Here is a 24,593-nt window from a genome sequence, read left to right as displayed (position 1 = left end):
AGAAAGCTAGTCATAAGATTAACATCCAGAAAGTGAGTGTTTAGAAAGAAGATATAATAAAATTATATCCAGAATGCTTCATATTTGAAAAGTGATGATCAAATCTCAATGCAGATGATGTATAAGGCAGTGGTTATACATTACTACAGTAACTTCTGAAATACACTTATTAGGCATAACATTATGACCACCTCCTTGTTTCTATGCTCATTGTCCATTTTATCAGCTCCACTTACTATATAGGTGCACTTTGTAGTTCTACAGTTACAGACTGTAGTCCATCTGTTTCTCTGATACTTTGTTAGCCCCCTTTTACCCTGTTCTTCAGTGGTCAGGACCCCCATGGACCCTCACAGAGCAGGTACTATTTGGGTGGTGGATCATTCTCAGCACTGCAGTAACACTGACGTGGTGGTGGTGTGTTAGTGTGTGTTGTGGTGGTCTGAGTGGATCAGACACAGCAGTGCAGTTTTTAAACACTGTGTCCACTCACTGTCCACTCTATTAGACACTCCTACCTTGTCAGTCCACCTTGTAGATGTAAAGTCAGAGACGATAGCTCATCTGCTGCTGCACAGTTTGTGTTGGTCATCCTCTAGTCCTTCATCAGTGGTCACAGGACGCTGCCCACAGGACGCTGAGGTGGTCATAATGTTATGCCTGATAGGTGTACCTTCAGTGTCTAGTATAAAATAACATATTGGATAAAATAGCGAATATTATGATTATGATTATGCATTTTATCAATGTGACAAGTGATTCCAAACTTTTGAATGGTACTGTGTAAAGAGTCATATGCAAATGTATGAACAGACCCAGTTAAAAGTTAGAACATCCCCTACAGAGAACTTAAACATGACATTTTCTGTAAATGTTAGTACATCATTTCTGTTTTTTTCCTGAGTTTAACATTTTGAAAAGCATAAATTATAAGATGTGCCATATTTTTTGCCCATGAAGTGTATATATATATATATATATATATATATATATATATATATATATATATATATGTATATATGTATATATATATATATATATATATATATATATATATATGTATATATATATATATATATATATACACATTTTTTTTTCAATTTTCCCCCAATATGTTACATTAAGCAAATAGAGTAATCGTGCATTAAAATGTGCAAAAGTTTGTTCTCTAAAGAGGATGTGTTCACTTATTTTCATGGGTGCCAAAACTTTTGCGTACAACTGTATCTATGTGTGTGTGGGTGTATTTTTTTTTATTTTTTTATTATTATTTATTACATTTTTTTTCCACTCTGGAATTATTTTGTTTCCTGTACTTACACAGAAGAATTTCTTATATTCTGCACAAACACAAAACTCTGGTTGTGAGTCTAAAAATATATTATTAGATGAAACTCAAGATTTAATGTTCACAAGCGTTTAAAAAGTGAATGATTAAAACCAGTTAGACTCTTCAAAAAAAGCCAAGCACTTCCAGGTCACTGTAGTTTATAGTTAGGGACGTCCCACTGGAGCTGCTTGCTCAGCCTGGGCTCTGTGTGCGTCTGTTGTCCCAGCTAAGCCTCACTGCTCTGGGGCTGCGAGGGGAACTCTAGCCCCCTGCTTCAGGCCTGCTCTGCCGGAGTCCCAGAGAAGCAGAGGCAGGTGTGCTGCTGCTCCTTCTCAGACACACCGAGCTCACTCTCCTTCATTACTCTTGCATGGAGCCGAGCGGCTGCGGAGGTGAGGCAGCATGAAGGTGAGCCTTTTAAATCTGCACTGCAGTGGTGAATTTTAATGCCTGACGCTGCTGTTTGTCTGTGGGAATGACTGTTTAGCATGAGAAACATTTTCAGGATGGTGGTTTTATTATTTGTTTTTTGCAGAGCTTGTCTAGTTTTACAGCACTAACGTGAATTCTTTAATACGGTGGGCTGGAAATAGAAACAGGCTCTGAGCAGGAATTTTTTGTGTATCAATAATGCAGATCCATACTGAATTTCAAATGGATGGCCTCTGGTAGTGCTAGTGCAAATCAACTGACCTGATATATTGGAGTCTTGCATATATAACCAGCTTTTTTATCATTATTATATCACTTTCTATGACCAGACAAGGACAAAATGGTGTTTGCTAGCACTGGGTTTCGGACTGGGCCTGTCCCAGTACCACTCCCGCACCCACCATGGAGGATCGATTGTCCATCTGTTTGAATGGCGCTGGTCAGATATCGCTGATGAATGTGAGAGATATTTGGCACCCAATGGTTTTCATGGAGTTCAGGTAAGAAGATCTCTGAAGTTAGGCATCATTTTGTAGGCAGCGTCATGCCTATATTAGGAACTGTGGGTCTAAGCTGGTTTTCCCAATGGGAAAAATGAATTGCGTTATTAAAATCACTGCTATCTCATCCTGTGGTAAACAAAAATACCTCAAAGCCAATATGTTTCATCTTGTGTCATTTTTTACCCCCGAGTGTCACTGGATCCTTTGAATTACAAGGTCATTTAGCAGTCAAAACAGAGCCGGTTTGTGAGGAGCCTGGCCACTTCCTATGTCCTCCGTTATATCAAAAACAGGACTGCTAAACAGCAGAGGGCGCCTGCGAGCGAGTCCTCAACGATTGGGAGTGAATGGAGCTCAACGGCTAAAAACAAAAAGTTAGAATAGTTTCTAATCACTCAGCCAGAACTTTTCTTTCATTTTAGATAGTAGACGGATGAATTTCACTAAAAAGCAACAAAAACATGTTTCCTTTTTACTACAGCAAACAGGGTTTGGGCAGCAGGATGCTAAAATTACTGCTACTGAGTGTTGATTGGTTGGCGAGCGGAGCAGCTCATTGGCTGTTTGCGCTCACTGATGTCATGGAGGCACATGAGGTGCCATTTTAAACTCCTATAACTCGAGTTTAAAAGCTCTTAAAAATATAACAGTGGTGTTAATGTTTTATGCTAATCAGTGTTCAGGTGATGAATGTATACTTTTACATTAAAAATATTTAAGCATTTATGAACTATGATTTTGCTCAAATGCTCCATCTTAACCCTTTCATTTTGGACTCGCCCAGGAGCGCCCTCTAGTGTTTGAGAAACCTGAAAGACATTACAGAGTGGAAATTCTCCTCTCTACAAGTTCTCTAGTCAAAATACAAATAATGCTATATACGTGTTATAAGCTAGCAAGCGCTCCTCTGCACTGTAACTTACACCAGCTACTTAAACTGCTGCCTAAGGTTGTTTTCACACCATACCTGTTTGGTTTTTGTGACATTGTATATTTTTATTTGGTTTGGTTTGTTTTGCAGTGCAACAGCTGAAATGCACCTAATTACACATGTGGGTGTTTGTTGATTGGTCAGGAATTTGAGGATGAAGTCAAGTCCTCTTCTACTTTAACGTTTGCCTATATTAGTGCTCAGTTTCAGAAAAGTTGGGACAGCATGTGAAATGCTAATAAAAACAGAAAGCAGTGATCATCATTAAATTCTGAGTGGCTTGTATTAAATTGAAAACAGTACAAAAACACAATATTTGATGTTTTGTCTTGTGAACTTAATTGACTTTTGTAAATATATGCTAATTCCAAATTTGATGCCTGCAACATGGTCCAAAAAAGTTGGGACAGTCTAAAAGGCAGCCGCTGTTCCTCCAAAATGCGTTCAGCATGAATTTTGCATAACAGATGTACAGGTTACCCACTAATACCCCCATAGCATGGCAGATGTTGGATTTTGCACTTTACACTGGTAACAATTTGGATGCTCCTTTTCTTTTCTGGCCCGGAGAACAAAACGTCCGTTATTTCCATAAACAATCGGAAAGTTTGACAGAGCACAATACACATTTCCACTAAACATCAGTCCATTTCAGATGAGCTTAAGTCCAGAGAAGTCTGGACGCTGTTGACATATGATTTTATAAGTCATATTAAATATAGATTTATGAATTGCTGTCTTTATCTGCACATGCACATGCTTTCCTAACTTTTTTGGAATTGGGTTTGTAGTATGAGATCCAGATCCATCCATCAAATATATTCGTGATAAAATGATAATTATATTGCATGAAAATAGAGACGCTCAGTGTCTGGGTGTGTCACTATCAGAGTAATAAAAATGAAGCTTACTTGATCTCTACGTCTACGATCTGTTGTTTTAATTTTTACGTCAGTTTGAAATTAACCAATCAGGTCGCAGATTTCTGGTCCAAGCTATCACAAATACATTCCGTGGATCATGTGACAATCATTTGATCATCATCAAAATCAATTGTTCATCTGCTTTTATTAGTAGCAGTTTGTCATATGAGTCTCTGTAAAGAGCCAAATGTTAAAACAGGCCGATTTTGCGGACAGTACAGCCCTGATGTGCACTGGTAAAAGCATGCTCTGATGTTTAACTCCCTCATTTGATGCAGACCACAGTAAAAATGCTTTCCCACCAGCATTTTTAGTGAACTGAAGAAGGATTCACTTGGAAACGAAACAAGATCCATGATTTCTGACGGACCGTTTCAGTTGTTTAGTGCACACTTGAGTATGGATGGTGTGTTCACACCTGACAGAACAAACCGATTTAATCTGCACCAAATACAGTAGGTGTGAACGCACCTTAAAACTGTCACAGCCTCTAAACTGCTACATCAGTCAAAGCTCGCTGGTTTGTATGGGGTATTTTGTCCAGGTTGCCAGTCTTACGGTGCAAGTGCACAGCAGTGTTACAAAATAAATACACAACTTTTCCCCTTTACCCCAAATGCAGTCGATCATCTAAGACGTTGGGCCTCTGACGCTTGCTTCTTTAGTTTTAGGACTGGAGCTACGAGGCTAATGTAAAGTACTAAACAAGTAAAGCAAGTAAAGGAAGCTCAAGTACACCAATTAGCACGGTGATGCTTAACTGAACGCCTAAATCATAACTCAGTTGCCTCAAACCAGCATTGTGACTGGAAGGTCGTCGGTTTGATCCCCTGAACCGACAGTACATGACTGAAGTGCCCTTGAGCAATACACCTAACCCCCAACTGCTCCCCTGGCGCTGTGGATAGGGCTGCCCACTGCTCCGGGCAAGTGTGCTCACTGCCCCCTAGTGTGTGTGTTCACTAGTGTGTATGTGGTGTTTCACTGCACGGATGGGTCAAAATGCGGAGGTGAAATTTCCGTTGTGGGACTAATAAGGGTCACTTAACTTCTATACCTTTTTGAGGCACCACAAATGGACAGTTCTTATCAGCATCTACATTTCAAACACTTGGTAATACCCTTTAAGTTTGGGGGATGTTTTCCACAAATGGTCACTGGTGATAGTTCAGAACAGGGAAGCTATTGAAGAGAGACATGACCTCTGGTTCTAGGTTAACCCCATCTCTCTATCTGTCTATCTATCTATCTATGTCTATGTATCTATCTGTCTGTCTGGCTGTCTAGCTAGCTAGTGTTCTCATGTGCCATATTTACAATGTCTTCTGTGTAGCCTCATCATATTATTTACTCAGTTAAACTATGTAATTAGGTTGCCACACAGACTGTTAATGCTCTCCCGCTTTAATGTTGACAGTGTCAGTGTGAGAGAACCAAAAATCGCCCTTCACCTACATTTGGTGTAAAGGGGGGGAAACTGTGTTTGACTTTAGGCCAATATATTCCTTTAATAGTGGACTATTAGTTGCAAGAGTTGCAGTGCATCATCCTGAAAGACATAATTGGTTTCCTCCAACAGATTTCTCCTCCCAGTGAGCATATTGTAGTTTCCAAACCACGCCGGCCGTGGTGGGAGCGCTACCAGCCTGTCAGCTACAATCTGTGCTCCAGATCCGGGACAGAACACGAGCTCCGGGACATGATCAGCAGATGCAACGATGTTGGGGTAGGCTGCAGAAGCTTTCAACATTTTGACAGAATTATTCAGTGCGAGATTTTTTAATTTTTTATTTTCAGCTCTAGAACGTTCCACCGAAGCTTTTGAAGTCCCCACAGCACATCCGTGACCTGTTCTGTGTGCCTGACATGGCACACTGGCAGGCTATGATGTCTGATGATGGACGATGTGGCACTTGTGTCGTTATGGAAATGAACCTACACGCGTTTCCTGCAGGTGAAGATCTACGCCGACGTCGTCATCAATCACATGTGCATGGCGGACGCAGGGGAGGGCAGCCGCTCGACCTGTGGCTCATACTTCAATGCCAGCCGAGAGGAGTTCCCATCTGTGCCCTATTCCACCGCCGACTTCAACGATGATAAATGCACCAGCGGCAGCGGAAATATTGAGAATTACCAAGACATTTATCAGGTATAATTTTGGAAACGATGAAAGATCACTAGGTGGGGAATGCCACTGGACAGAGGTGTAAATATGTCTGCTTCCCTATGCAAAACTGTAGAGCAAGTAGAGGAAACCCTGTGTATTTTGTAGGGCTGCAACTAATCAATTGAGCTATTGAGTATTATTGGATTAACTGTCTAATTAAGCCATGTTGCCCTCTGCGGCTTCCTCTTACATCACACAAATTTCAGTCTGCGACGAATGTTTTTGTCTTTTATGGTGCTCAAATAGAAGCCATATCGCCCCCTACACTTACTGTAGTGTATTACAGTCTGTCAGAATGACTGTGTGGATCATATGAACGTTATAGAGGCTTTTTAAATGAAATGATAGAAGCCATATCGCCCCCTACACTTCCTGTAGTGTATTACAGTCTGTCAGAGTGACTGTGTGGATCATATGAACATTATAGAGGCTTTTTAGATGAAATGATAGAAGCCATATCGTCCCCTACGCTTCCTGTAGTGTATTACAGTCTGTCAGAGTGACTGTGTGGCTCATATGAACATTATAGAGCTTTTTAAATGAAACGGTAGAAGCCATATCGCCCCCTACACTTACTGTAGTGTATTACAGTCTGTCAGAGTGACTGTGTGGATCATATGAACATTATAGAGCTTTTTAAATGAAACAGTAGAAGCCATATCGCCCCCTACACTTCACGTAGTGTATTACAGTCTGTCAGAGTGACTGTGTGGCTCATATGAACATTATAGAGCTTTTTAAATGAAACAGTAGAAGCCATATCGCCCCCTACACTTCACGTAGTGTATTACAGTCTGTCAGAGTGACTGTGTGGATCATATGAACATTATAGAGCTTTTTAAATGAAACAGTAGAAGCCATATCGCCCCCTACACTTCACGTAGTGTATTACAGTCTGTCAGAATGACTGTGTGGATCATATGAACATTATAGAGCTTTTTAAATGAAACAGTAGAAGCCATATCGCCCCCTACACTTCATGTAGTGTATTACAGTCTGTCAGAATGACTGTGTGGATCATATGAACATTATAGAGGCTTTTTAAATGAAATAGTAGAAGCCATATCACCCCCTACACTTCCTGTAGTGTATTACAGTCTGTCAGAGTGACTGTGTGGATCATATGAACATTATAGAGGCTTTTTAAATGAAACGATAGAAGGCATATCGCCCCTACACTTCCTGTAGTGTATTACAGACTGTCAGAGTGACTGTGTGGATCATATGAACATTTTAGAGAATTTATAAAGCACTTTTTAAATGAAACAGTAGAAGTCATAACAGCCCCTACCTTTCCTGTTGAGTATTGTAGTCTGTCTGTTGTACATTATAGAGCGGTACAGAGCACTTAATTAACATCCTTGACAGCTAATCAGCTTTATTAGAATTGCTGCAGCCCTAATATTTGTGCAACAATATACCTGAACTAATCAGCTTATTAACAAGCCCTTCCCGAGTTGAAGTGGGTGTGTTGGGGCAAGCAGACGACTGAAATGTGCAAAGCAAGGCTTCTTCAGAACGAGAATTGGAAACCTCTGTGGTAGAGTGCCTCTTTTAAGGCCTCCATTCACCGATCAGGCATAACATTATGACCACCTTGTTTTCTACGCTCATTGTCCATTTTATCAGCTCCACTTACTATATAGGTGCACTTTGTAGTTCTACAGTTACAGACTGTAGTCCATCTGTTTCTCTGATACTTTGTTAGCCCCCTTTTACCCTGTTCTTCAGTGGTCAGGACCCCCATGGACCCTCACAGAGCAGGTACTATTTGGGTGGTGGATCATTCTCAGCACTGCAGTAACACTGACGTGGTGGTGGTGGTGTGTTAGTGTGTGTTGTGCTGGTGCGAGTGGATCAGACATAGCAGTGCTGCTGGAGTTTTTAAACACCTCAGTGTCACTGCTGGACTGAGAATCGTCCACCAACCACAAATATCCAGCCAACAGCGTCCTGTGGGCAGCGTCCTGTGACCACTGATGAAGGACTAGAGGATGACCAACACAAACTGTGCAGCAGCAGATGAGCTATCGTCTCTGACTTTACATCTACAAGGTGGACTGACAAGGTAGGAGTGTCTAATAGAGTGGACAGTGAGTGGACACAGTGTCTGATCCTGTGCTCTGTGAGGGTCCATGGGGGTCCTGACCACTGAAGAACAGGGTAAAAGGGGGCTAACAAAGTATCAGAGAAACAGATGGACTACAGTCTGTAACTGTAGAACTACAAAGTGCACCTATATAGTAAGTGGAGCTGATAAAATGGACAATGAGCATAGAAACAAGGAGGTGGTCATAATGTTACGCCTGATCTGTGTATATTTTTTCTTTAACTAAAATGTTTCCTTCAGGTGCGCAACTGCCGTCTACTCGGCCTCCTTGATTTGGCCCAGGATAGGGAACAAGTCCGTGGGAAAATTGTGGACTACTTGAACACTCTGGTGGACATGGGTGTGGCCGGCTTTCGAGTGGATGCTTGTAAACACATGTGGCCACATGACCTGAAGGTCATATATGGAAGGCTCCACAACCTCAACCCGAAGTGGTTCCCCAAAGGCTCCAGACCGCTCATTTACCAAGAAGTAAGGTTCAGTTATTCCACAGAGCGCGCATGAGCACACTGTAATCCATGTGTTCTCACCCTTCAATTTTAATCAAGCTGTACGAGAATGGTCACTTAGAGAGTTCCAAAACTGCGCCTCTTAAAGAAATAATCAAAAGAAACAAATCTGATTTACACAGTTTCCCCACTTGCCCCAAATGTAGACAATCAACATGTTTGATGCCCAAGGTTTGCTCCCTTAGTTTTGCACTGGAGCTACAAGGCTAATGTAGCTAACAAGTAATGGAAACTTATATTCCACCAATTAGCATTGTACAAGCTACAGGCCTTGATAATCACACACTTGACTCAAATCATCTTGAGGTAGTAAGTGATCTCATATAGACTTGCTTGTGTGGTTATGTCCTTTCCAAGGTCATTGATCTGGGGGATGAGCCCATTAAAGCTAGTGAATACTACCAACTTGGCCGTGTTACCGAATTCAAGTATGGCGCTATGCTGGGTTCTGTCTTTCGCAAATGGAATGGATACAAGCTATCTGACCTCAGGTAAGTCACACCTCAAGGACAACAAAACTACACCTCGGGTAACTGTACATGAGCACCCAATGGGCCTGGCTATTCACAACGTTATTTCTCAGATATTTTTAGGGCTCAGGTTGGGTTCATTTTTCACATTTAAGTTTCTTATAGTCCACCTCCTACGTTTAACTCATTTTAGCCCGTATTTACTCAGCTTTATTCTGATAGAATTTTGTGGGGTACAGTTGAGTACAGAGATATTTTTGTTGGGCTGCAAATGAGTTCTGACAGGGTTTTGTTGGGCTACAGTCAGGTTCAAACAGAATTTTGTTGGACTACAAATGAGTTCTGACAGAATTTTTGTGGACTACAGTTGAGTTCAGACATAATTTTCTTGGACTACAGTCAAATTTAGATAGAATTTTTTTGGACAACAGTCGAATTCAGACGGAATTTTGTAGGACTACGGTAGAATTCAGACAGAATTTTGTAGGACTACGGTCAAATTCAGACAGAATTTTGTAGGACTACGGTAGAATTCAGACAGAATTTTGTAGGACTACGGTCAAATTCAGACAGAATTTTATTGGAGTATGGTGGAATTCAGACAGAATTTTGTGGGACTACGGTTGAATTCAGACAAAATTTTGTAGGACTTTGTTCGAATTCAGACAGAATTTTGTAGGACTACGGTAGAATTCAGACAGAATTTTGTTGGACTACGGTCGAATTCAGACAGAATTTTGTAGGACTACGGTCAAATTCAGACAGAATTTTATTGGAGTATGGTGGAATTCAGACAGAATTTTGTGGGACTACGGTTGAATTCAGACAGAATTTTGTTGGACTACGGTCGAATTCAGACAGAATTTTGTTGGACCACGGTCAAATTCAGACAGAATTTTATTGGAGTATGGTGGAATTCAGACAGAATTTTGTGGGACTACGGTTGAATTCAGACAGAATTTTGTTGGACTACGGTTGAATTCAGACAGAATTTTGTTGGACTACGGTTGAATTCAGACAGAATTTTGTAGGACTATGGTCGAATTCAGACAGAATTTTGTGGGACTACGTTCGAATTCAGACAGAATTTTGTAGGACTACGTTCGAATTCAGACAGAATTTTGTAGGACTACGGTAGAATTCAGACAGAATTTTGTAGGACTACGTTCGAATTCAGACAGAATTTTGTAGGACTACGTTCGAATTCAGACAGAATTTTGTTGGACTATGGTCAAATTCAGACAGAATTTTATTGGAGTATGGTGGAATTCAGACAGAATTTTGTGGGACTACGGTTGAATTCAGACAGAATTTTGTAGGACTACGGTCAAATTCAGACAGAATTTTGTAGGACTACGGTCGAATTCAGACAGAATTTTGTAGGACTACGGTAGAATTTAGACAGAATTTTGTAGGACTACGGTCAAATTCAGACAGAATTTTGTTGGGCTGTGGCCGGGTTGAGACAGGACTTTGTTGGGCTGCAGTTGAGACAGAATTTTGCTGGGCTACATTATGGTTCAGACAGAATGCAATCTGATTCGGACAGAATTTTGTCAGACTATTGTTGGATTTTTATTTTTTTTTTATTTCGTTGGGCTGCACTTGGTTTTGGAAAAAAATATTAGTGGCCTTAAGTCAGTTTCAGGCAGAATTGTGTTGGGTATCGTTAGGTTTCGGCAAATTTTCTTGGGTTAATTTCGAGTTTAGACAGAATTTTATCATGCTGTGTTTGGGTTCAAATTTTGTTGAGTGATTCAGAAATTTCAGGCTGGACACAAGCTGTACTGTACATTCTGCAACTTAACTATTTGTCCTTATCTGCTCTGTGCTTTCGTGAGATGTTTTCTTATGTTTGGACAGTCTGAAGTCCTGTGCTTTTCAGGTCCTGGGGCGAAGGATGGGGATTGATGCCTTCTGACAAAGCCCTGGTGTTTGTAGATAACCATGACAACCAGAGAGGTCATGGAGCAGGTGGGGCATCCATCCTCACCTTCTGGGAACCCAGGTAGGAGCTGTCCTCTCTGTGAACACGCCACATCTACTGCTACAGCTAGAAAAAAGCTGAGTCCTCTCACTTGAATGAATAATGACTGCACCATTCCTTCTGCTCTTCAGGCTGTACAAAATGGCTGTGGCGTTCATGCTAGCCCATCCCTATGGCATGGCCAGAGTGATGTCAAGCTACCGTTGGGATCGGCACATTGTGAAAGGAAAAGTAGGAGTCTGGTGGACAGTTTCACAGACTTGCCTTAATCAGATTCTTCAGTCAAATCTAATATTCTGACTAAAACTCATTATATTTGATGATAAACAATTATAACATTATAAAATTGACACATTTATTGGATTGCAGACACTTTTTTCAAGAAGAGACCTTTAATTTTTTTTAAATACATGTGTTTAATACGAAATAGACATTTGTTTTCAGAAATGTTCACCATAGCTACAGTAATCAGCACTGAACGATTAACTATATGTCCAAAACTCAATTTTGAATGTATGTCAGAGGGAATCTTATCATTCTAAGCCCACAATCTATGAGTAGTGAAACACAGTGGAGGCAGGAGAGGTAGTTTGCAGTCAAAGGTTAGCCTGTGGAAGCAGTTCTTCTGTTAAACATGAATCCAGTCAGACATCATTAACCTGGAAATGCTTTGTAAGGGATTAAACCAACTCCACTATAACTGAAGCATGTATACGACTACACTGAAATGCCTATAAATACTACTGCAGTGCATAACCACCTCAAAATCAAACGCACCCACTGCTACTAGCAAGATGGATCACACTGGACACAAGCAGGCTAATTGAGGTTTCACAACACTCGATTTAAAAAAAAAAGCCAGTTTTGAAACACGTTTAATTTTTTCTCTCTCTATTGTAAACATGACCAGCCAGCTGCTGTTTTGACTGGTTGACTGGTAAACATGAATAGTCTAACCTCTCGTGTATCATGACAGTGGGTTGTTCTACTCCCTGTTTAAACCAGTGTCTGTGTGTGTCAGGATGAGAATGATTGGGTCGGACCCCCTAGTTATCCTGATGGCACCACTAAGCCAGTTCCGATCACTCCTGATGGCGGCTGTGGAGACGGCTGGGTCTGTGAACACCGCTGGCCTCAGATCAGGTCACAGATGTTTGTTAATTTATTCTTTAACACTTTTCTCAGCTAAAATTTGCAATTACTTGTCATATTCACTCATTCACTCACTCACTCACTCACTCACTCACTCACTCATCTAAGCTGCTTATCCTCCTGGGTCGCAGGGGTTGCTGGAGTCTATCCCAGCACTCATTGGGCAGAAAGCAGGAAACACACTGGACAGGTCACTTTTTATACTAATCATTCTTATTTTATTCAGTAATTATAAACTTATAAAGTGTCAATATTTTGCGTTTTGGTGGAAAACAAGACGTAAATAATATACCGTAATTATCTGTTTATATTAATTTCTTGTCGAGTTTCCTGCATCAATTTGTAATTTTTGAAATACATGACATTCAGGATGTTAATTTGATTGGAACTTTATTCTGGATATTCATTTTATTAGAACTTGGCCATGTTGATTATTCTGACACAACTAACTTCATCTTTATTCACAGCTTCATATTAATTAGTTAAAGCCTGAGAAGATGCAGAGCAGTAGCATCATATTAGAATTATTACATACATTTATCTAAAACGTAATTGGCTTTATGTTATTGAAAACCAGCGTTGTTATTGATTCCAGACTTAATCCACTTAAATGGATAAATGTTATGAGATTTCCAGAATACAGTTCTAACTCAGAAGAACCTAATTGTGTTCTGTTGATCTTTTTATAGGAACATGGTCGCCTTCCGCAACATAGTGAGCGGGCAGCCTTTATGTAATTGGTGGGACAATGGAAGCAACCAGATTGCATTTGGACGAGGTGATCGTGGCTTCATAGTCATCAATAATGATGATTGGTAAGGCTATAAATCCATTGGTCTTAGTTCATCTCTATTGATCAGTCCGGTTACCTGAGAAAATCTCGTTTTGACAGACTAGTTTTTTGTTTGATTTGTATTCCTTTAAAAATGTTCTCCACCAGCCCAGCTTCATTAACAATGATCACCTTTGAAAACATTGGCGATTCCTTCTGCTGAAATTTGAATTATCTTATTTTTCAATGAAGTTAGAAAAGCCTCTGTAATGGTTTATCATAAATCAGCTATGTATTAATCATTTGTGTATATCTTAAACACTCAGCTTCATGTTCATCAAAAGGGAAAATGAAATTACTGCAAACTGACAGAAAAACATGATAATTTACATACATTAAACAAACATTAAAAACATTTTGAAAAACCTAGGTGTCCCAAAACTTTTGGCAGGCAGTGTAGGACGTTAGGTTTCTTCTACAGTATTCTTTGACTCAGTCAGCTATAATAGCATTCTCTCAGTTTTTTAGATGCCACCCTAAATACTGGTCTGACCGCTGGAACGTACTGTGACGTCATCTCTGGCCAGAAGATGGGTGACCGATGTACTGGAAAGCAGGTCACTGTGGACAGCAGAGGGAGAGCGCACTTCAGAATCAGCAACATGGATCAGGATCCTTTTATTGCTATTCATAGAAACTCCAGACTGTGAACTGGTATTTAAACTGAATTATTTCTGTACACATAAACTCCAAGCTGTGATCTGGTAATAAAACTAAATTATTCATATTCACAAATAATTAAAACTCTAATCTGGTAATAAAAATGAACTATTTCTGTTCACACAAAAGTCAAACTATAGCCTGGTAATGAAACTGAATTATTTCTATTCACACAAAGTCTAAACTGTGAACTGGTAATGGAACTGAATTATTTCTATTCATACAAAGTCTAAACTGTGATCTGGCTGGTAATAAAACTGAATTCTTTCTATTCACACACCCTCAAAACTGTGATCTGGTAATTAAAATAAATGATTTCTATTCACACACATCCAGAACTGTAACCTGGTAATGAAACTGAATTATTTCTATTTACATCAAACTCCAAACTGTGATATGATAATTAAAAAAATCTTAAAAATTAAATGTATTTAGCTGTAGTTTTCCTTGTTGCTGACAATATATGTGCCAGATTTCATTTTCATTAGGCTAAATCTGAATTTTAGAATTTTTTAGAAGATCAGAGAAAAAAGACTTCATAACGTTGTTCTGTAAAGGGATTTAATTCTTAGACATGATATTAAAATGAGTTCAACTGAACAGACGTTCTCACTGCAGGTTTGTAATTATTTATATTTTTTAATTGCTTGAAGAAATAAGTAGTGTTTATAATTAATATATATTATAATAATATTTGTGATTGGCTGAGAGGTGTCAGTCATGTTGCAAATGGTCAATTGTGTTTGAGCTTGTAAATGTTGCATGCCCACCGCGTAGCTTCAGTGTGGTATTTATGAGTGGACACAGTGTGAATTCCATACCTCATGAAGTCATCATGAAATAATTTCATTTTATCTTTGCAGATATGAAGACATGCATTATATATGATTCTGTAAATGCACTGCAGAATTATAATGTATGAGTGTCATTTTAGACATGCACTGATTTCCTGTACATGTTTTTGTTGAACTGCTGTGCTTTTAGAGAGAGGAAACCACTGAGATTATTGTAGCTATCAAAAGTTGTACGAAGTCCCATTAAAGAAATCCTCCGTATGTAATCACTTTTCCCTCCAGAGTAAATGTGTCAATTCGAAGGTGTTCTGATTCATTATGGAGCGACTGATGGCTTCGCCATACATATTTCATGCATACAAATCCTGCAAGTTTCATGAAGTTGTCCAAATGAGTAACATTTAGAGCTGAAGTGAAGTCATTCGTTTGAATAATTGATGTTTAATGTCTTTGATAAGAGTTAGTGAGAAGGTCATGGTTTCACTCCAACCTGAGAGGCTCGGGGTAATGAGCTTTCCCTGCCGCCCGAACGTGCTCACACTGGATAAACACTTCATCAGACATGTTGCTCTTCCTTCTTATGAGGATGTGTGTAGCATGAGCTGTTTACTGAATCGCCACGGCGACGGCTGGACTTCTCAATGAGCCCGGGTGTCCACCTCTTAGCCGAGAAGCTAAATGCATAATATGCTTCCTTATAGAACTCTGGAACCAGTGCTTTGATTAGTAATGTAAAGCTAATTGGGGCGACTGAGAAACCTGTTCTAATAAAATTAACATCCAGAATGAGGCGCTAATAAATTAATATTCACAATGAAGTTCTGATAAAATTAACATCCAGAATGAAGCTTTAATAAATTTCTATTCAGAATGCAGCTGAAGTAAAATTAATATCTAGAATGAAGTTCTAATGAAATGAAAATTCAGGATAAAGTTCTAATGAAATTAATATCCAGAATGAAATTCTAACAAAATTAATATCCAGAATGAAGTTCTAACAAAATTAATATCTAGAATGAAGTTCTGATCAAATTAATATCCAGAATGAAATTCTGATCAAATTAAGATTCAGAATGAAATTCTAACAAAATTAATATCCAGAATGAAGTTTTGATAAAATTAATATCCAGAATGAAGTTCTGATCAAATTAAGATCCAGAATGAAGTTCTAATAAATTAATATCTGAAGTTTTAGTAAAATTAATCCAGAATGAAGTTCTGAAGTTCTGAATCCAGAATGAAGTTCTGATCAAATTAATATCCAGAATGAAGTTCTGATCAAGTTAAGATCCAGAATGAAATTCTAATAAAATTAATATCCAGAATGAAGTTCTGATCAAATTAACATCCAGAATGAAGTTCTGATCAAATTAAGATCCAGAATGAAGTTCTGATCAAATTAAGATCCAGAATGAAGTTCTAACAAAATTAATATCCAGAATGAAGTTCTGATCAAATTAACATCCAGAATAAAGTTCTAATAAAATTAATATCCAGAATGAAGTTCTAATAAAATTAATATCCAGAATGAAGTTCTAACAAAATTATTATCCAGAATGAAGTTCTGATCAAATTAACATCCAGAATGAAATTCTAATAAAATTAATATCCAGAATGAAGTTCTAATAAAATTAATATCCAGAATGAAGTTCTAACAAAATTAATATCCAGAATGAAGTTCTGATCAAATTAACATCCAGAATGAAATTCTAATAAAATTAATATCCAGAATGAAGTTCTAACAAAATTTATATCTGAATGACATTCTAATATTATTAGTATCTGGATTTGTGGCACAATTGTAATTTGTTTTATTTTTGTATTTATTTATATTTTATTTTATTTTTCTGTTTTATTTTCAGTTAATAAACCTGTGACCTTTTCAGTTTTTCAGTAAGGAAGTCATGTATGTCCGTGGCAGTGTCTGCCTTATTACACTCGAATAAAAATGTACCAAAGGCAGTGGTTCTCGGCTTGGATGTAGAGTTCCAGGAAAAAGGTTCTTTATATGATGTGGAGGTTCTTCACACTTTAAAAAGGTTCTTCGTACTCACATCTCATTCAAGGAACCCTCCACTGAAAGGTTCTTTCAGTTCTTCTATCACATTGTTCCTATCACAAAGAACCCTTGTTGGCCCCCCTATTTATTACAGAATATCTATGCATGAGGCCCTAAAAAGATTCAGTTCTGGCGTTATGGAAAATATCAGATATGTATCAGATGTGGACAAAAGACTGCTGTGCTGCATTTTCCTCGGCCCGAAGCGCCGAAGCACCGTTTACCGTGCAGATTTACTTTAGAGGAGGCAAGATGGAGGACGGCCAGCCGGCTCTTCATCTCATTAGTCTTTGTGCGCTGTCAGAAACTCCAGCTAAATCTCGGCCCTATCTTATCTCCGGTAACCTTGCTTATTCCCTACAGTGGTATTTGTGTAGCCGTAAAGAATTTATGACTGCAGAAAACCGTCGGAGGCAATCTAAGATAAATATATAAATCCTGCGCTTGGATCTCTCAGGGCCGCTGGGCTGCACGCTGATCAGAATGTGTAAAAACAGCTCCCACCGAGCTGCTTTGCTGCTAATACGCCTTTCTTCCTCTGCTGCATCCCAAACAGCCGCAACAGCGCTGAGCTTCTGCCTGTAGTGCTGCAATGGCCTTCGCCTTTGAAACTGCAGGGGGGCGCTGGAGCATCAGAGGGTTCAGAGTGTGTGCATACTTTAGATTTTACACTAGGCCAAGTGTCTGTGGGCTAGTAGTGAGTGCGATCTCTGCGGCGTGATGCACAATGGAGCTGGAATTCAAAGAGTTTCTCACAATACAGTGCATAGAACTGCGCATATGTTCCAAAAGTGGAGTTCAAAAAATGATTAAAAGCCACAGAGAAACTGGGGCTCCTAACAACCACCTGGAAGACCTGGTAGACCCCAAAACTGCCCCCATCAGATAAACAGCACTTAAAGCTTTCATCTCTGAGAGAGAGGAGAAAATCAAGCTGCTTCAGATCTGAAAACATCCACAGGTGTTTCTGTCCATCCTTCCACTGTGAGAAGACGACTCAGCGCTGTGGGTCTGAAAGGATGTGTAGCTGTCAAGAAGAACCTCACTGAGAAAAGGAGACGGACACATCAAACAAAGAAGCTGAACGATGGACTGACCACCCCAGAGTCCAGACCTCAACACCACTGAATGTGTTTGATTACTTCAGAAAATGATCAACCAGCTTCTAAGACTGAACTTTGGAGGTGTGGAAATGAAATATTGTTTCTGAATATTCCAGTGATGTCACGGTGCTTTATTCTGACTCTTAGTAAAGATGGATCTTCAAGGGTTCTTAAGTAAAGAAAATGGTTCTATACAGAACCATGAACACTCAAAGAACTCTTTGCATGATTAAAGGATCCTTTGCACTGTGAAAGTGTTCTTCAGACTGATGGAGAATGTGCTGTAAATGGTTTTAAATAGAACCTTTTTAAAAATGGTTCTGTGTAGCACCCAGAAGGGTTCTTCTATCGTTATGGTGTCAAGCTTATAACAATAGAAGAACCCTTTTGGGTGCTATATAGAACCCTTTTCAAAAAGGTTCTATATAAAACCATCTGCAGCACATTCATGCAGATTTTCCATCAGTCCAAACAATGATTTCATGATGCAAAGAACCCTTTAATCATGCAAAGGGCGCTTTGAGTGTCCATGGTTCTATATAGAACAATTTTCTTTACTTAAGAGCCCTTAAAGCATCTTTTTTTAAGAGTGCTGTAGGGGGTGGTCAGTGCTGTAGGGGGTGGTCAGTGCTGTAGGGGGTGTTCAGCTCCTCTCCAGTATTTATTTTAGTTACAGGATCAGTATTTTACACAGGAATATCAGTAAAACCAAGAAAAGATGTAAACATTACACTCTTCATGAAAAAAACTCCTCTATCAAGCTTGTGTTCCTAATATTCTCTGGAATGGTATTCCAAACTTTAGGAAGTGCTAAGAGAAGGATCTTCCACCAACTGAGCTGTGAGAGATCCTAGGAGTTTTCAGTAAGCCTGTCTCAGCTGACTGAAGTGATCTAAATGGGTTTAGACCAGTCAGTAATATTTGCTGGAGCGAAGCTTTTAAGGCCAATGCTCTGATAAAATTGGAGACGTTTAGCCAAATCATTTAGTGTTAATAACCAGGTCACTGTCAGTTATCTCTTGGAAAAAAAATGCAGTCTTTGTGTTAATTGGTGTTGCTTCTACACTTTTGGCCTTTAGGGTACACTGTCCGGTCATATCAAAGCCTTATTATTAATATTTATTTTTTTCTTCCTTTTTTACACCATGTGAAATGATCGGTTCCCCTTGACGTTGTTTGAAAATAACACCATGAATGAACCCATAGAAAATGCTGTATTGACATACAGTACTGTGCAAAGGTTTCAGGCATCTGAGAAAATAAAAAGCCATTTATCTGGGCAGTAAGTGTATGAGATATTATATTATCATTATTATATATTATATTATCCAAAAAAAACACTAATATTAGAATAAATACAAATAACATTAATAGAAAAAGTGGTGATTTAAGCATGTCAGTGTGTTAGTTTAAGCATTTCCAAACAACATCTCGAAGAAGCCCATTTATTGCCTGTAGTTATAATTCAAGACCTGTTTTGGTTGATCAAAACTATGTGAGGGCTGGCAACATCTGGAACCACATCTGTTCTCCTAACCAGCTTATATCAGCTATGTGTTTGAAAACAAGAGATCATTGTTACTTCTTACTGTTTTATGTTTATTTGCATTTATTCGGATGATAAATGGTCTTTTTACAGGCAATTAAAGCACTTATTGTCCAAATAAGTAGTTTGAAGCAATTTGCTTAGGTGCCCAGAACTTAAGGATGTGTTTTGCTATCTATAAAGTTATCATTTTGAAGGAAAAAACGTGTTGCTATAGCAACGACAGTATCATCGCTAACACGCAAAAAACCTTGTATCTCCATTTTTGTCATTTTAATAATTTTAACTTTTTTATATACATTATGTCAACTTTTCAGAATAAGTGGACCAACAGAAATGGTCTAAAATTACTTAGAAATAAATCTTGTTACATCAACTTCTATCATAATTTAAGAATATTTGTTCCTTCTCCTGTAAAGTTACCAGTTTGGAGATTTAGTGAGGGTTTAGTGATGATATACCATTTAAAAAGAACAGCGTTCAAATGGATTAGTAACGTTTACATGTATGTCTGTAATCAAGCATCTTTTTTTTAGACGTACTAATTGAAGAACTGGTTAATTTGACAGGTCTTCGAGCACGACCGTCTCCTCGGAAGCAGCTCTTTATATCCACCCTGGAAGCAGTACAGGCGAAGTTGAAGGCCTGTCAGTAATTGTGATTAAATTTTTATTGATGTGACACCATCTAAAATTCATCACACTAGTTTTCCAGGATTTAATATTCCAGGCCAGACGGATAATGTGCTCTGAATGTGACGCATGCACGCTGCCGAGGAATCTCACCGTCTGATAGATCATTAATTCCGCAGACGAAGATTCCGCTAAAACATTCCAAACGGCACCCGTTCCGAAATAATCATTACGGCTGTGAAATAGCTGGGTAAAACTTCCCGAGAGTCCCGGCGGCGACTGTTCAGCCTTTTTCGCCATTCTCCTCGAAAGGATTTATTTAGCTGCGGAGGACAGGGGCATCTTGGGAATTCCCTCATTCTGCATGTTGGCCAGCAAATCGATACATTGGACTTGCTGTGCAATCAGTGGTATGCCAAATGGTGTGATGTTAAATTGATATCCGCCGTAGTTTTCTCAGTGTGGCAAATATCAAAAGACTTAAGAGATGCTGGGACGTTTTAATCCTTAAATCAAGAACAATTAAAAGCCCGGCTCAAAAGGAATCAGTGTTAAGAAGGCCAGGTTAACAGGGTACCGTTTTAATTTCCAGTCACTCAGCCTCAGCATTAGCCGCCACTCGACGAGGTGGCGTTAAGGGTCCCTGCGGAGGGGCCGGTATTTGCTGTGTGTATTTGCCATATATTTGGAGTGCATTACACTGTTGACAGATTTGCATATCGACCCTTTTGCTACGCCTGTTTAAAGGGACTTTACGAGCCTGGAAGTGCGTTTATGGCCCGACCCGGCCTTGTATCGCCGAATTGATTGGCAGGCAACACATGTCGGCTAATTAGCGGCAGATATGGGCCGCGAGAGTCTGTTCATTTTATCTGCGGCCTTTCAGAGCCAGGCAGGTCATTACTAATCCCCCATTCAGTATTGTCTGGCAGAGAGTGCTCTTTTTTTCCCCACTGCACTCCAAATGACCTGCTCATAAATCCCAGTCTTTGCTGTTTTATTATTAAAGTCCCTGCCGGGCCAGAGCTAGCGCAGGCTCTGCACCCAGGTTGAGCTAGCAGTCCCCGGGTTAAGCTTTCTTTTCATTTTCTGGAGAGCCGCAACCCCTTTCAACGAGCGCTGCCAATCAAGAGCTCCCCCACTTTATAATCCGGGGTGTAATAATCTCTGCCGTTTATGAAGGGTCAAGCGGGACGCCGCTGATCAATTCGGAGGGCTCCACCTGGTGCCGTTTTTTCCCCCCACCACCTTCATCCACGAGCCCCAAAGTCTAATTACAATTTGTTTTGCAATATTGAGAAATAATAGCTTCTCCTTGGTCGTCAGTTACACTCGGAATTGCATTACAGAGCTTTGTTTAAACAGTAGAACAAAATCAATACCATCTGCCTTCATACATCCTGCTCATCTCCACCCGCCACTGCAGCCTCCTCGCTGACATTGTCAATTGTTAATATCAACCCACACACAAGTCCGTATCGATTTGCTGTGTATCTGAGCATTTATTATCTTCACTGTGTGTGTGTGTGTGTGTGTGTGTGTGTGTGTGTGTGTGTGTGTGTGTGTGATTTTTCCCTCCTATTCCAGTGTATCTTCTGTCTGTGTGAAGTGGCAGATTGCATCTTTATGCAGAACCTTCCCACAGCCTGAGCTACATGATGCGTATTGATCTGTTACGGATATGGATCGTTTACATTATGTCTGTCTGCAGGAGCTGTGACTGTGTTTTTTTATATATCATCTCTAGTGGATCAAGACCTTATAATTCCATTTACCCCCCAATTTCTATTTTACACCATTTGAAAACAGCATTTCATGATTAAAAGACCAACAGAAATGATCCAAAAATGACTTTACATGTTAAAACCCTTTTACAGTAATATACACTAGAAATAGAGACTCTATATTTGATACACAGTATGTACAGTACAGTACCACCCATTTCATTTTGAGTCAAAACATCAAGTACAAGTTATTCATTTTTTCAAGAGGATAACAAAACAGGAGTTTCCAAAATTGAAGTTAAAAAAAATGATCAAAATCTACAGAGAAAATGTGTCTCCGAACAGCCACCTGGAAGACCTGGTAGACCCCAAAACTGCCCCCATCAGATAAACAGCACTTAAAGCTTTCATCTTTGAGAGAGAGGAGAAAATCAAGCTGCTTCAGATCTGAAAACATCCACAGGTGTTTCTGTCCATCCTTCCACTGTGAGAAGACGACTCAGCGCTGTGGGTCTGAAAGGATGTGTAGCTGTCAAGAAGAACCTCACTGAGAAAAGGTAATGGATGATATCTAGAAATAATACTGGACTGCCATGAGGAGATGTTTGGAAAATCACTTCTTTGTATTCAATACCTTAGCAACCTCAGCATTCAGCCACAAGAGCATTAGTGAGGTCAGGTACTGATGTTGGATGGTCAGTTCTGGATCACTCCAGCTCATCCCAAATGTATTGGATGGAGCTCCATCACTCCAGAGAGCGCAGCTCCCCTGCTCCACAGCCCAATGCAGGGGGGTCCAAAGCTGATGCTTAGCATTGGGCACGGTGACCTTAGTGTGACTTAAGAATTGTCACTACTGAAACATTTATTAAGTGTTTGGTAGCGTAATGATTGTTTTGGTAGTGTCAAATTGGAACTTCAGTCATTGGTTTTGATGAAATAAACATAAAAAATGAAAGATTTCAGAGCACAAATTGATCAAATTTAATGAAGAATTGATTAGATGGCGCAGGTGATGGATGATATCTAGAAACAATGCTGGACTGCCATGAGGAGATATTTGGACAGTCACATCTAATATTAGTGTTTTTCTCAATTTCTGAGTTTTTTAACACAGTTCTGAGGTGCCTACAGATTCTGCCTAGTACTGTATGTTTCCTGCTTAACTTAATGATTAACCTGTAATTAATACTTAATGCTGTATACAAACATAACCTCTGTGCTCAGCATCCCGGTCACCCCGTGGCTATTGCACTCCATGCGTTGCCGACTTCACTGGGGAGTAAAAAACGACTCTGAGCGCGGTGTTAAGTTCTATTCCGGGTCGATGTTTTACAAGAATATATTTGTGTCAGTTTGGATGAAGCAGGGTGAACAGATGATGTGCGTTGCGGGGCCTGAGGGTGCGGAGGCTGCTGTTAGGATTCATTAAGGCGGATAGCCCCTATGGATTAGTGCTGGATGCGGGTCCTGGCTCTCTGACAGGTCATTATTGCGCCTCAAGCTGGGACAAACTGCAGGAGGCCCGCAGCAGCCCGGCCGCTGTCTAACACGCATACGCTCTCCTCCTCCGCCTTCACACGGCTCAGAGGAGCTTCTCCAACACTCTCGTGGTGAAGAGGCTTCCTCAGCCACCTCCTCCAGCACAGCGGTCAGAAGAGGGTTAGCCATAGTAACAGGCGCAGCCTGAAATGACCAGCATAAGTATTGCCTGGTAAATATTCAGTTCTGTGAACAAGCACTTTATTAAGTGAGGGTCCAGGTCCAAGCGAAGGGAAAGGGAGTGAATATGTTCACCAGAGGTCCAAAAGTTTGTAGACACCTGGTCCTCCAGTGTTTCTTACGAAGTCGAACGGTATTAATAGTGAGTTCGTCCAGCTTTGCTGCAGTAACAGCGTCTACTCTTCGGGGAAAGCTTTACAATAGATGTTGGGACATTGATGTGGAGATTTAATTGCTTTCAGCCACAAGAGCATTAGTGAGGTCAGGTACTGATGTTGGATAGTCAGTTCTGGATCATATCAACTCATCCCAAAGGTATTGGATGGAGCTCCATCACTCAGAAAATGCTTTTGCACTGCTCCACATCCCAATGCTGGGGGGCCCAATGCTAAGGTGATCTTAGTGTGACTTAAGAATTGTCACTACTAAAACACATTTTCTGCAGTTAAACAAACTTGTTTGCGTTTTAATGAAAAATATGATTTTATGTGTGTATAAGTGGCATCATGTGGCTCCTCTGCTTTCCTTGTTGCGGCTCCACAGCAGAATCAGATTTGTAGGTAAAAATAAAATAATCCTCCTTTACAGTAAAATAAAGCTCTGCTGGTCGTTCAACACAGTTTTAACAATAAATGGTCTTAAACGCTGAAGTTAATGTAGAACTGCTAATTCACCCTTTAACCCTGAAGGTTGGTGCACAGACTGCTGGTCACTATAGCAACACAGACAACAGTCTCACCTAGCGGGTAGCTAACGAAAAGGCAAAGAGAGATTTAAGAACACAACAATAATTTGGAGACAAATGTACTTATTTGTGTTTATAATCACTCCAGCTGGTTTCCTGATACGTTTAATCTGCAACGAGAAACTGACAAACACTAAAAGTCATGAGGCTAAAGTCAGTTTCTCCTTCACAGCTTCTTGTTCGAATTTTAAACAAAGAAAAATTAAACAAGAAGCTGGCGAATGAGAAGCGACTTCAGCCTCGTTAAAATCGAACGTTG

At 39.8% G+C, this 24,593-nt stretch overlaps 1 protein-coding gene across 2 annotated transcripts; it reads left to right on the top strand.

Moving 5' to 3' along the window:
• Positions 1–1,489: 1,489 nt before the first annotated feature.
• LOC118815385 (alpha-amylase-like) lies at positions 1,490–15,072 on the top strand. 2 transcript variants are annotated; one of them, XM_036581486.1, is made up of 11 exons: positions 1,490–1,738; positions 2,092–2,262; positions 5,699–5,845; positions 6,074–6,271; positions 8,640–8,870; positions 9,266–9,399; positions 11,264–11,386; positions 11,497–11,596; positions 12,387–12,508; positions 13,207–13,332; positions 13,810–15,072. In XM_036581486.1, the coding sequence occupies exons 1-11, from the start codon at positions 1,733–1,735 to the stop codon at positions 13,997–13,999; spliced, it is 1,548 nt and encodes a 515-aa protein (XP_036437379.1). In that variant the 5' UTR covers positions 1,490–1,732; the 3' UTR covers positions 14,000–15,072. The 2 variants fall into 2 exon arrangements, with proteins under 2 accessions (XP_036437379.1, XP_036437370.1); XM_036581477.1 differs by having other exon boundaries at positions 11,249–11,386.
• The last annotated feature ends 9,521 nt before the right edge of the window (positions 15,073–24,593 follow it).

The sequence above is a fragment of the Colossoma macropomum genome, unplaced genomic scaffold (assembly GCF_904425465.1).
Source record: "Colossoma macropomum unplaced genomic scaffold, Colossoma_macropomum, whole genome shotgun sequence".
NCBI lineage: Eukaryota > Metazoa > Chordata > Actinopteri > Characiformes > Serrasalmidae > Colossoma > Colossoma macropomum.
The sequence above is the reverse complement of the archived record's forward strand: the minus strand, read 5'-3'. Positions and strand labels throughout refer to the sequence as shown.